The sequence below is a fragment of the Hippocampus comes genome, unplaced genomic scaffold, assembly GCF_001891065.2.
Source record: "Hippocampus comes isolate QL1 unplaced genomic scaffold, H_comes_QL1_v1.1 scaffold174, whole genome shotgun sequence".
Taxonomy (NCBI): domain Eukaryota; kingdom Metazoa; phylum Chordata; class Actinopteri; order Syngnathiformes; family Syngnathidae; genus Hippocampus; species Hippocampus comes.
Window position 1 is genome coordinate 2,302,242 of NW_017805983.1, and position 13,944 is coordinate 2,316,185.

At 42.4% G+C, this 13,944-nt stretch overlaps 1 protein-coding gene across 2 annotated transcripts in view; it reads left to right on the forward strand.

Annotated features, from left to right (window-relative positions):
* Positions 1-13,944, forward strand: part of ptgfrnb (prostaglandin F2 receptor inhibitor b) — a 47,708-nt gene that overhangs the window by 21,931 nt on the left and 11,833 nt on the right. For both annotated transcript variants that reach the window (XM_019891217.1, XM_019891216.1), the window contains exons 6-11: positions 6,617-6,763; positions 6,855-7,015; positions 7,098-7,218; positions 7,724-7,943; positions 8,056-8,243; positions 10,178-10,285. In XM_019891217.1, coding sequence (XP_019746776.1) covers positions 6,617-6,763; positions 6,855-7,015; positions 7,098-7,218; positions 7,724-7,943; positions 8,056-8,243; positions 10,178-10,285 — 945 coding nt within the window. The remainder of the gene's footprint in view (positions 1-6,616; positions 6,764-6,854; positions 7,016-7,097; positions 7,219-7,723; positions 7,944-8,055; positions 8,244-10,177; positions 10,286-13,944) is intronic.

Sequence of the window (13,944 nt, forward strand, 5' to 3'; positions counted from 1 at the left end):
GCGCGCGCACACACACACACACACACACACACACACACACACACACACACACACACAAGCTGTTTTTTGGGGGGGGGGACTTGTTATGGAAGCGCACACATGCTCATTTGTGCACACAAGGGGTAATTCCTCTCAATCTGGGTTGTACTTTGAAAAGTGCTCGTGGTGCTTTGTCAGCTGGAATTGTTGTCAATAAACTACTTAAAATGTCAACTTACATGGAAAACTTTATTGCAGGGGTTCTCAAAGTTTTTGGCCCCAGGCACCCCACTTGGTATATTATATTAGTTCCTATGTATGCTCTTCTGGTGATTGTAGTATGTCGCTCAAGAATTGCTGATTTTCTCTTTTTTTTTTTGCACTAGCCTCATTCTTTAGTGTGAGTGGCAAGTGGGTCTTGACCCCATGCTTTAAAAAAAAAAAAAAAAACAAGAGTTGGCGTCTGGATGGACAGTCAAGTCAACTCAACACCTGGGCACCCAATTCCTGACAGGCTGGGTGTTGACACAACGGCTCAAGCCACTTCTCTAATTGCTCTTCCTATCACACAGGACTGCATAACCCTAAAGGTTGCATCTCGCACTCCTTTCCTCCCGGGAGTTCACTGTCGTTCAAGTGGCAGCTATGTAATAAGGGCATCGTCTTAATAGCTTAGTAGCAGTAGTAGTCGTAGTAGTCGTAGTAGTAGTAGTAGTAGTAGTAGTAGTGTTTATTTGATTACCGGTAACTTGAATCCACAAAGATTTTCAGTTTGTTCACGTAATATTCCACAAAACACATACAGACACATCACCGCTTTACAGTATATCTGCTCTTGTTTGAGTTACTTCTCATCCCGAACAACTCTCTTTTTTCAAGCGCTTTTGTTGTATTCTGGTAAAGTCAGTTGTGTATTTTGTTCATTTTGCTGTTTAATTCGGCTAAGTCATCAAAAAGAAGTTTTAAAAATAAGGTAAGATGAATTCCTTAACACTGGTTCTATTCTATTTGATTGATTAATAATTCTTGGAGGTTTTTTTAAATACCTTAAAATGGCCAGGTTTTATATATTTCGTCTTATATCATGCGGCTTCCAACAAAGTACTATACACTTTTATTTCAATTGAATTTTCCATGATTTTAACCTTTTTTTATGTATGAGACCCAAGAAGATCCACTTTATTTTGTTTAAATTCAGCAGGAACTTAATGTCAATCCATTTTCTCAATGTAGTTAATTCATTTCAAACTGTAGTCTTTCCCAAGCTTATCATCGAAATTACCCAAAGTAGCAGCAAACGAGTTAATTGATTCTAAGCCTTCTGAGTTTTCAAAGTATGGTATGGCTTTCTGCTTTATTGTAATCGATCGTCTTCGCTTTGCCGCAGCAGTATGTTTTCTGTCTGCTGTCATTACACCAACTCCGAGAGCCGAAAGTAATATGCCCAGTCTTTCATTTTATTGTAGTAATTTAAGAAGACATGTCAATTAAGCAGAGCTAAACCAAAGGGACAATTTAAATGCTGCAGATTTCTTTTTTTTTGTACTTAACTGCAAGTGTGAAGAGTTGCTCGAAGCAATATGAGTGTGATTAAAATAAGAATTGAACAAATAAAGCTTTCAAGCTGGATTTGGAACTGCTGACTTCAAGTGCTAACGTTACATGCCGTGCCGTTAGTCCACTAGTAGAGCCAGTTGTCTTCTGAATCAACCGAGTTAAAACTACAACGCAGGATAACAGACTCGGAGGTAAACACGCCGATCAGATATACTGTACGTTGTCACTGCGGGCTTGATGTCATTGAAATACACGTATCGGTGACATATACACACACCATGTCCGCCCAAACAGCACACATAAACACCAGCTGTGTATCTAAACTACAGCATAAGCATGGGCCATTAATTATGGTCTAAATATGATGCATTTGTGGTGTGTCAATCATAAATTAGGAAAGTAATTGCTCATGGCAGCCGGTGGCATGATGTGGAGGTCACCCTGTGTGGCTTCAAAAAACACACTTCAAATATTAAAAAAACAAAATAAAATCCACCGTTGTCGTTATTTGGAAGCACCTCTCTCTAACCAAGGCACTCAGTGGAACCAAATACAGCTGTGGTTAACCGCGATGGTACAATGCAATGAAAAAGAGTCCGTATTGGCAGGTTGCGCTCTGTCATGCTGCTATGATTATCATACTATGAACATAACTGACACTTTTCCCATATCAGATCGAGGTTTACTGTTCCAAACCGTATCACTGTGAGTATGAGCGAGACTGAACTGCATTTTTTTAAAATGCACTTCTTTGTTTGTGGCCAAACAGGGCACACATATCCTGAATGTTAGCATGTCTGTGCTTTGTTTTGATTTTTGGGCTAATCTAGGGTGACCAAATGTCCTCTTTAGCCCGGGCACGTCGACTTTTTTTAAACCCTGTCTAGGCCTCTGGGAGGGTTTTATAAATTCATGAAAATGTCTGTCTTTAATTGATTCTCATGGGACCAGTGAGCATGTGTTTAATGTTACCGGCATTTATTTATTTATTTATTGATTCATTCATTCATTCTAATGAGAGGCGCAGTTATCGGCGTGTGTCACGTGGACACTGGCAGTGCGGGTAGAACCCGAAAGAGAAGGCAAGCAGCGGTGTGTGGAGCAGGTGTGCTCAGTTACAAGTGTGAATGCCAACTGCTTGCTGCTGAAATGGGATGGAATGACATCCCGTTCATTCGTCTGTGTTTCACTGCTGTAGTTGAAGTCACTGGACCGAGAGGTTGTGTCCGGTTTACCGCTTGAAAAAGCCAAATACAACTGCAGTCAGTCCGCCCCTGACTAACGGTTCGGAGTTGAGTATAGCGACAGTACACGACAATGCAAAGCTCGCAGGAAAATGTTTCAATGTCTAATAAAGGTGCTGGCCAGAACATGTTGAAAAAATATTGGCATTGTAATAATGACACATTGCAGAATGCAAAAGATGTGCAATACCGATAAATTCATATGGAATTGCATGTTCTAATCTAACTTTGACCAATCAGATGCAACTTTAAATGTGCATCGCCATATAATAGGAAAACAGTGTCTCGGGCTATTACTAACAGTGAGGAACTTAATTAGATAAGAGTACATTCATTTTTTTCCTCAGGAAAAAAAAATGTCTTCGTTAGATAATGAAGATGTCATTTCTTTAAGTAAATGTTAAATGTCGCAATATCATGGATATTGCAACACCCATCACATACTGCATGTTTTTCCAATATCTGAATCAGAATCGTCTTTATTGGTCAAATATGTAAAACAAACAAGGAAATTATTCCCGGTAGTATAGGCTACACGGGTATTGCAACTACGATAAACAAAGACATGACATATAAGTATGAAAAGACTTTCCGTAATGTAAGGGTACCATAGTACCACCTTATGACAGCTGTGCGACAATGTGAATAGTCATTCGACAGAGATAAAGTGATCAGTGGTGGGATACTTACAATGCTATGACGGTTGTTCAGCTGGTGCAGAGAATCTCTGCATCATTTTTAAGTGACGAGTAGCAGTAATTGTAGTACAATTTTAGGTATACAATTATACATAAAGTCCTTCAGCGCTTTAAAGTGGCGTTGTGGAATATTGATCGACGACAATTCTTCATGTAGAGAGCTGGAGGTACAATCATCAGTACGGAAATACTGTCTCACTGGGGTGTGCAAAAATGCAAAGAGCCGCTATAGATTTGAATCACTGTTTAGGGAGTTAATGGCGAGAGGGAAGAAGCTGTTTGAATGTCTGCTGGTTTTGGTGCGCGTGGTTGAGTAGTGCTTGCCTTAAGGGAGTAGCTGGAAGAGGTGGTGGGCAGGGTTTGGGGGCTCCAGTAGGATTTTCCGTGGCCTTGTCTTGGTTCTGCGGGGTGCAAGTCCTCGAAAGTGGGTAGGGCGGTTCCAATGATTTTTTTTTTCCCCAGTCCTAACTGTCCGTTGCAGTTGGATTTTGTCCTTTTTTTGTGGCGGCTCCAACCAGGCTGTGATGGAGGAACACAGGACGGATTCCATGACTGCTGTATAGAACTGTCTCGGCAGCTCCTGTGGCAGGCCATGCTTTCTCAGCAACCTCAGGAAGTACATCCTCTGATGGACTTTTTTCAGGATAGCGTTAATGTTGACCTCCCACTTCATGTCCTGAGAGGCTGTGATTCCCGGAATAAAATGCAGTCTTACTTTAAAATGGTTAGAGCAGTGCTTCTTAACCTGGGTTCGATCGAACCCCAGGGGTTCGGTGAATCGGTCTCAGGGGTTCGACGCCTCTGCCATGGAGGTTTAAACACAGCCCACTCAACATGTCAATTAGTTATGACACGCCCACTTGGCCATCACTGGCTGCGGATGATCACATTGCATTGCTTGTCCAATCAGTGCTGCGGGAAATTGAGTTCCCTCAGTAGTCAGCATGTGACTGTCGCGATAGTACGGCGTGTGATTAAAAATAAATAAATAAATAAAGTTTTAAACACATGCTATGTCGAGCAAAAAAAGAAAATGATCAGACGAATATGTACAACATGCATCTCGGAACATGATGTGACTCAGCGTGCTATCTGCATGATTTGTCATGCCAAGTTGAGCAACTCTCATCTCACACCGGCAAAACTAAAGGAACACTTCTCGACACATATTTTTAGTTTTCACTAAGGTTTCGGTGGATGCGCATATGAACTGGTTGGGTTCGGTACCTCTAACAAGGTTAAGAACCACTGGATTAGAGGTGTAATATAATGTAAGTAATATAATATAATATAATAAAGATTGATTTTGCAGGGACGCGAACCATGAACCGCAATACAACGGGAGAACTCTATGTTTGTCCACGATCTTGATTGAGCAGCAGACATAAGGAAATGGTAAGCTTTGAAACCGTATGACAACTATAGCGATCAAACCTAACAGTGATCTATTTTCTTCATGCCAGCTTTACATGCCGCATGTCATAGGAATGAGTTCATGTTCTCTTTGAAGTGCTTGTTTTTGCACTATTCATACTTTGCCAAACTCGAAAACGACAAGACACAATGGTCGGGCCCGTTAGTGCTGGCGGAAAACCACAGCATTGTCAGTGCTTGTGCGGTTCTTCTCCGACCGCCATGTGGTTTGCCATGTTATTTCTCAGTCACCAGGTTGCGCAAATGCACACCCAGTTTTCCATGTGCAGCTGAAGGAAAAGTGAAACAAGATGAATTGGGTGGGTGGTTAGTGTTGTCAGAACCCGGATGAAATCAGTGTGTCGCACCCACGCTCTCCGCTGGCAACACAAAAGAAAGATATGTAAGTGATGGCACCTTTTTAACAATTCATGTGTCATCTGCTTTATCTGAGCACCATAAATATGCAAGTCTTTTCCTTGCCCTCAATCCTTCTTTAAATCGATAACACAAATGAATTTGTTTAAGCTTGTTCGTTGCATACCTCTGAAATGGTAACTTCATTTCTCCATCTACAGTTTTCCACCTTATCAATGGTATCTATTTGAGCTTGCTCCACAGAGTGGGCTGGAGTCAGGTCCAGTAAAGGATGTCGACAAAGCAATCCAACTATCCTTCAATTATTTATTTAATCCAATTGTAAATGTATCATGTTACTCTGGTGTGCAATCTTTCTCCTGAAAAGCAAAATTGCCGAATTTGTGTATGAAATTTTGGCCCATATTTGGTCTGATCCAAGGAAAGGAGTCGTGGTTGGTATCGGCGATGCCCTGCTTGTGTTGCTTTACTAAATAAGACATTCCAGTGAGTGAGAGTGGCACATGAATAATTGCCAGGGAGGCTTCACACTTCCTCATCCATCAAGTGTGTACGTGAGGCCTGCATGTGTTTGTGGGGCTGCTTGAGTCCAAAAGCAGATGGTGACTGTGCATGAGGCGCTGTCTATATGTGACGTCCAAATGACATCACGCCAAATCCTGCATTTTTGGCCAAACACATAAACATGCACTTAATAACGTTTACATTTTTTAAAATACTTATCATGTGAAGCGTTTTTAATCCCAGAACCATAAACAAGGTAGCAAAATATTAGGAACATCTCATGAACCGCAACCTCTCCTCAGACAGGTGTGTGTTTGCTCAAGTGTAACGAGGCAATCTGGAGGGCTGACAGAGAGATACACACCTCATCTCCCGCAGTCAACAGGGCTATTTCCTTTTTCTTCCTGTGGCCTGGCTTCTTGGATTTAAGGTCCAAAGCACAAAGCAGCAATCACTACGCTGTACTTGTCTGGCCACGCCGGACCGAACCTGGCACTGACAGATGAAAGTAATGTGCCGCCAGGATGGGAATCATTTCTCCAGAGGCAGCTCAGCAGCGAACTGTGTTATTATTAGAAGTAAGCTGTTGTTCAAGGAAAGTCTGCTCATAATAGCGCTATTGAAACCAGTCCAAATAGTGCTTCTATTTGCTTTGACAATAGAAGTGATAATACTGATTAGAAGGAAATCTAACATGGACCGTTTGCCTAGGAGCATTAACTCGGATTAAATGCATAATGCCTTTGGGATTTGGGAGTCACTAAATACTGCAACGTTATTGCTGCTGTTTCAGTCAATATATCGACACATTCAACAACAGCTTTGGCTTTCTCATTTCCCCAGAACCGAGCTTCACACTGGATATTGAGACCATCGTTCACCCCCAGATGACCAGTGAACCGACGGAGTTGGCTTGTCATGTAACCAATATTACACACCTACCCTTGGGAGGCCGGCTGGGCGTTACATGGGAGCACACTGCACTTCCTGGTACTTTAACTGCGGTCACTAGGCACTTTAAAGAATAAATAGGTGAAGGAAAAAAAGTGTTCACGATATTGAATCTTTTTCATTGCCACAGGTGCTGCCAGCGAACCTCAGGCTACCCATTCTGTTGGCTCTATAGACGGCTATGGCAATCTGTTGCCTGGTGCAATGTATTCGGACAGACTGGAGAGCGGCATGGTGTCGCTGACAAAAGTCCAGCCTGACACTTTCAAATTGCGATTCCTGCGCACACAGGTAGCGAGACTTTTGATGTCACAACAACATCTCGGTAAATTTGGAAGTCAGCTTATAATGACATGATGCATGCCATCTACAGGAGATCGACATGGGCCAGTACGTTTGTGCTGTCTCGGCGTGGAGCATCAACACCCAGGACAACGTGGTGAAGACTGCTGAGCACCAGAGCTTGCCAATGACTTTGCGATGGGACCCCAAACGTATGAAAGTTTTAATTGTCTCTCCGCCCCCTATTTCCAGGCTCTCTGAAAATTGCATTAGTTTTCTCTTAGGAACCTTGATATTTATCCCAAAAGTACAAGCCATATTCTGTGATGTGATGAAGAGTGGAGGAGGGGGCTGGGGGGATATCATGCCATCTTGTCATACTAACCCTGCTGTTAGGTCTGATGAATGATCTTAATGTCCAAAATTCATTGGTACCATTTGTAGACTTCAGAGGAAGTCCCTCAACAGATCTTTTGTCTGCTACCCTCTTCCACCACATCCACATGCTGAACTTTGTGCCCTTACTCGAGCTAATTGAGCCATGATGTAATAGCATTGCTCAGTGGGCACACACATCTCTTCTGAATCAGAATTACTTCATGGTGTGATTGCTTATCTTCCTGTTATGGGATTGCCTTTTCCTTCCGTCCAGGCTGAATAATGTCTTTCATAAGACTTAAAGGATCCATTCATTGATCCACTGGCGCTTATTTTCAGGTCCATCGCTCAACGTTGTAGCCAAACGCATTCGCGAGGCTTCTGTGGGCGGTGCTACCTTTGAGATGAGCTGCACAGTGGCAACTCAGAACCTCGGTGAGGCGGGATATTCAGTGCTCATCCAGTCACAAGACAGCCTGGAAAGTAATGTGAGGACCATCATGACCTTCAGTCCTGACAGCGTCATGCAGCACGGGGGAGCCACAGACCCCAACCGGAGGTGCGTACCTTCCTGGGAATCGCAGCCAACGTGGCTTGTTGTAACTGTTTGTCAAGTCCCTTTGAGCTCATCAATATTGTTTTCAAAAAGTATGTCCTTTCTGCCCATTCAGAGACAGTCTGGTTTTGACGAAGTCCGGCCCAACTGAGTTTCGGTTTCGCCTCGGGGGCGTCCAGTTGTCAGATCGAGGTTTCTACTGGTGTGACATCACTGCTTGGACAAAGCAGCAGCCTGGTCAGACATGGACCAGAGCCACAAGCGCAGAGTCCAATAAAGTCAAGATTGACTTTCAGGAAAATGGTGCGTTCAATGCCAAATGAAAATGGTTGCATTCACCTATCAAAACATTGCATGCAAATCCACCGCCTGTACTCATCAATGGCTCACAACACAAAACAACAGTTTGTACTGTACGTGCACATACCTGCCCCACTTTATTTTGTCTGATGTGAACGGGAGGCCGTCAGAACAAATGTGCAAGATGGAGCAAACGTGCATCTGTTTAAGAAGATGGGATGAGCGCTTGGAACACGCGCACGTTGTCTGAAGGATGAAAAAAGGAGGAGCTTAGCGAAGGAAATCTTCCTCTGAGGAGAGAGGCAGCCCTGCAACGCTCCTACTTTCACCTAATTGTCGATTTTTCTCTCACGTCGGTGCACCCCCAAATCATCCCTCCCCCCACCCTTTCCTTTAACTCTCTTGTCTTTTCTCCGACTCCCTTTCTGGGATGTCTTCAAAGTGAAGCCCTTTGGCCAACCACCCAGCTACAAAGATCTACACTGCTGCTTCTCTTTTCCATGTGTTTGTGTGCGCATGTCTTTCAAGTGTTCATGTGTGTTGAAGCTCATTTTGTCTGAATTTAAGGTGGCACCATCCAAGTTGTTGGTGGAAAAACATTTAGAGACTTTTCAGGATCATTTTATAGTTTGATGATATGTTTAATGTTCTTCAAGTTGTGATTTTAATATCTTCATTACTCTACAACAATGCTGCATTGAATAATATCACATAATGTTGCTGTATTATAAGATAAGATAAGATAAGATAAGAAAACCTTTATTAGTCTCGCAATGGAGAAATTCCCAATTCACAGCAGCAAAGTTATGAATGGAAGAAGTAGAACAACAAAATATAGGAGCTGCTGGAAAGGCAGCCAGTCACGCGGCGCCATCTTGAAGTCAAAATACCAAAAATAACACAACACAACACATAGGACACAGACAGTCGTGCAATCTTCACCACTTTCCTGCATACACTTTGTTGTCTGAAGCAGTTATAGATGAAAGAGGAGAGGATCAAAGTGTCCTTTTACCAGTGGATCAGAGACGTCATGCTGAAAATGTGCACGTCTGCTACAAGCTAAGTTTTGAAATCGTCGGCCCCTCAAGCCTTGCATCCATCCAGCCGCAGACCGTTCAACAGCACCGATCTCTCCGCTGAACAAAGCGGGGCTGTGAAAATGCTGCCCATTACAGGCACAAGACACAAGCGCCTCCGGAGCTGTCCAGCAACGACAGTCAAATGGCGCCGACATTCCTCCCAATCAAAAACAGTGCTGGCATACCCATGCTGCCGAGAAGGCAAAACCACCAAGCACCGAGTCTCCTCCTTGATGAATGTCGTGGCCAAAAAATGCTGAAAACAGTCCACAACAGGTCCACACGGCGTAACAACAAACACAAAGTGACAAAACAAACAGAAAAACAACAAAAAAAAGCAAGGCTCATGAGAGCACTTGCAGATGGCTGCCTACTCGGGTGCCATCTATTATTTGTTAATCGTTCATTGGATAACCTAGGTATCATGAAAGCAAACATTCCTCTCATACCACAAAAGATTTACTGGTGTCCTTTTTCCAACTTTGCAGTCCAAGAAAATTTCAAAGTGTCGAGTTCTGTTTTTACAACCTGGGTCAGATTCTCCACAGCTGGGGTCCCAATTTGTGAATAGATTGTCCGGAACCACCCCCCCCCCAAAAAAAAAAAAGTACATGCATGAAATGTGGACTGTTACATGTAGTAACATAATCAATAGAAAATGGGGTAGTCTAAAAAAAAAATTACATTTTTTCCAAAATTTCAATGGGATAACATTGATGATGTCAGAAGTGACCTGAACCTTATTGCTGTTGTAACTTATTTCTCCATTATTACTGACATCCTCAGGGAATGGAATGAGAATTTGAATTTTACTGGTTTGTCCTGAAGCATATCCACTCATCGTTTGTTTTTCAGGACCCTCCTTCTCCATTGCAATCCATTCAGACACCAGTACTGTTTATCCGTGGCAAACAGCCAAGATGAAGTGTTCCCTCCGCATCTCTGGATCCTCGCCAAAGACCGGTACAACATGCATACCCATAAACTCACATTACATACATTCGTAGTCATCCCCAGAAGCCCAACCTTGACTAGAAAATCTATTTTCAAAAACATTAACGACCAAGGTGTTCCCAAAAGTCGTAAATAACTTACTAATGATTCACTGCTGCGCAAAACTACTTTTCTCATTCATAAACACAAGTCATAAAAGGGGCACTCAGTGCTTTTTATTTTTCTTCTGTGATTCCAAATTGGACACGCTCTTTCTTACGTGCACACGCCCATATAGAAATACATAGAACGACAGCTCTGGTGCACAATTTGCATGTGTGCAGCGTTCACCTGCCAGTCAGCAGCAGTATAATAAGAGCACTCTGCATTTGAAAGTGCTTTACTCTATGAGTAAGGCACCAAACACACACACATACATGCACACACACGAATCATAGTAAGAAATAGCATGTTCACCTCACAGTAGCAGAGCTATTTCAAACACTGCTTAACTGACTTTGTTTCATATTTTCCACCCCTACCCCTCCCATTTCACTGCAATAGACTTATGATTTTGCTTTGATTTCCCATGTAGCCGTGCCTTCATCCTCTCTGCTTTCTAAAGACCCATCCAGTGTCCCTTCATCCTGGCGCATCCATTCTGTTAATGTAAACATGTCACATGAGCTCATGTGCCACTCCTTGCCTCCCTCAACCCATCTGTCAACATTCCTCCATATTTCTCACCTCTTTACTACACCAGCCGTCGCATGGTTTCTATAATAAATCCCTCTAGCAAACTGATCAAACACACTGCTCCTCACCCGTTGCTTGCAGGCTTGTTTGGGTTTTCTGTTGTGCTTTGTACCAATGTAAACATGTTTATTTGCACTTGGGTCCTCACGTGAACATGTGCATGCATGTAGCGTACAGCCAGGGAGGAAGTCCTGCCAACGCCGTGGACAATTTCCACTTGTAGATGGTAATTATGATTTTAAGTTCTCACATTCGGAGTCCCTGGAACAGCATTGTTCTTTAACAGTGTTGAAACTGGTGATGCTTCAGGTCAGTGAATGGGACTCCCAGTTGCTTTTCTGCCCATTTTGCAGATCAAAATTCCCAGAGGGAGGGAATGTCACTACCCGGGTCACAAGATTGAGTGGTGCACAGGGTTGAATGTTAAGTAACAGACCAGCAAGTTGTTTGGCGTCATGTGAAATGCATCAAATGGAGGTGTGCCCCGATAGCTAGCCAAGCCTTTGCTTCCTTAGGTGATGTGGCTTCACCCGCCTGCTCACAATAAGAACTGGCGGCTGTTATGCTCAATGTTGCAATCAGTCTCATTACTAACTTGCCTGAGGACATTTTGGCATCCAATAGCTTTGGTAAAAAAATATTTCTTCAGTTATAAATGCACACGCACGACAATCGACAAGATCAGAAACTTGCGTTGCATTGAATTTTCTAAATACTAAATCAAAGACTCGGCACGCTTACTCTGAGTCTATTTCTTCTACTGTCATCATACCACTTGTCAATTATTTGAAAATGCAGGCCTCCTTGCCCCTCACGATTCCAAATCAGTCTGCTTTTAAAGCCAGTCGTGTCGTCGATGATGGCATCAACACTTCTTTTCAAACACTCCCCTAGCACCCATGCATGTATTCTGTTCATCGATTGTAGCTCAGCCTTGAATACTGCACACCAGGGGCCAGGGCTCCAAACTACCGGTAACATTTTTCTTCTATGAGCACAGTCGCTAATTTAAAATTTAAAATAAACCTAATTTAAAATTTTAGGAGCGCTGGAAGACAATTTAGGCATGCACAGGGTAAATGTTGACGTTCTGCTCTATTTTCACTGTATTACTGCCAAATAATGGCAGTAATGACAGTGTTGTCGATTCACATTTTATTGTGTAGGCTTCGACACTACATAAATTGAAAGTCAAGGATGGGCAAGTTAAATGCTGGAGGGGGCCACAATTTTTCTTCAGTGATACCACATAGGACCACGCACTTCCTCATCAAATGTATGACAAAAAATGTTATTTTAAGATGCACAAAATATGTGCTCTTAATATATTTCATTTTTGATCAAAAAACATTTTCAGTACAAAACAACCATAGCCTAACCCAACAACTGTTGGAAGCAAACAACACAATAACCACATACTGTAATTTTTTTCCAGAGGAGCGTTCTCTTGCATAAAAATTACCATTACCCACTCAAAATGTTAACACTATTGAGGTCCTTTTGTTCTGCAAGTCATTCCAAATCCACCAAAAATATTAGGCCGACACACATTGTAGTATACGGCCAAGTGTAAGTGCAACTCAGACATGTCTGCTATTTAGTGATAAGTGGTGATATTACAGCTATTGCAAAGAGCTGTCACTTTGCTACACACTTCTCAAATGGCAATTTTGCTCCAATGCAAAAATGTTATCATATGTTATTATTAATAATTATTTTCATTCATGTCACTGATCATGTTAATAAATAACAAAGCATAATCATTGTAATTAGGAAACAGATAAATAACAAAATGCGCCACTATTTCTATAAATCTCCAACAGTGTTTACATTTTCAAATGATCATTTCCAGAACATTCCTAGAAAATCACAACATCCCATCACTGCTGAGCTATTTTTAGAATCGGCCCCTGCTGGCTACTCACGTGTTCTTTAGGGTCCAATTGGTGCCCGCAGGCCCCATTTTTAATGACCCCGGCTATAGAACTGGATCTTCATTTTCTTCTGGAACAGGGAGCAAGGTGTTACGGGAGTCTCCTGTCTCTCTCCTTGTCCTTAAGCACAGAGCCCAAGGATCTCATCCCCTCACCCTGGCTGAAGATTATTTTTCCTCAGACAACACAAATATCTCCGAATCCCTTTCAAGCAAGCGATTGTTGAAATCATTGTCATAACCATCTGCTATAGAAGCGCTGACTGCCAAGCCCAAAAAAGACTTCAACGAATCAACATAGGCCCCTCAAAAATCATTGGCCTGCCTCCTCCATCAGTGGACTCTCTCTACACCAAACAAACAATACACAGGAGAAAAATTCCCTCCAATCACACCCACCACACTTATCGTTTCTTTCAACTGCTGTTTTCTCCACCAGTACAACCCAGTTTTTCCCACTCCAATAAGAACAACAACCTCCTACAGTTTAATATGCATATTTACCACATGTCCCAATCATTGTACTCCTGTCAAATTTAATTACCAGTACGTTTTTGTTGTTTGTGTGTGTCTGCAAAAAGATCTGATGTCTGCCAGCGGCTTTGGGCTTGTGGTCAATCTCTGAATCAGAATCAGTCAGTTGAATTATTGGGCAATTTGTTTTTATTGACAAATACAGTCATTACTGACTCGTCACTGGTTGGGTATGTGGGTTTATATGCTGATACCAGCTCACTCATCATTTTGCAACTCTATTGAGCAACCGTGCAGATACATTCCTGAGAGGCCGTTGAAAACGGCTCTCTTGTTAGAGCTTGTTTTTATCATCGGCCTTATTAACACAAAAACACATAACACCTTTTGAATCCCCTTAACTACTTCAGCAATTATAATGTGTATACTGTATTTATATCATACAAGATGTGTGTGTGTGTGTGTGTGTGTGTGTGTGTGTGTGTGTGTGTGTGTGTGTGTGTGTGTGTGTGTGTGTGTGTGTGTG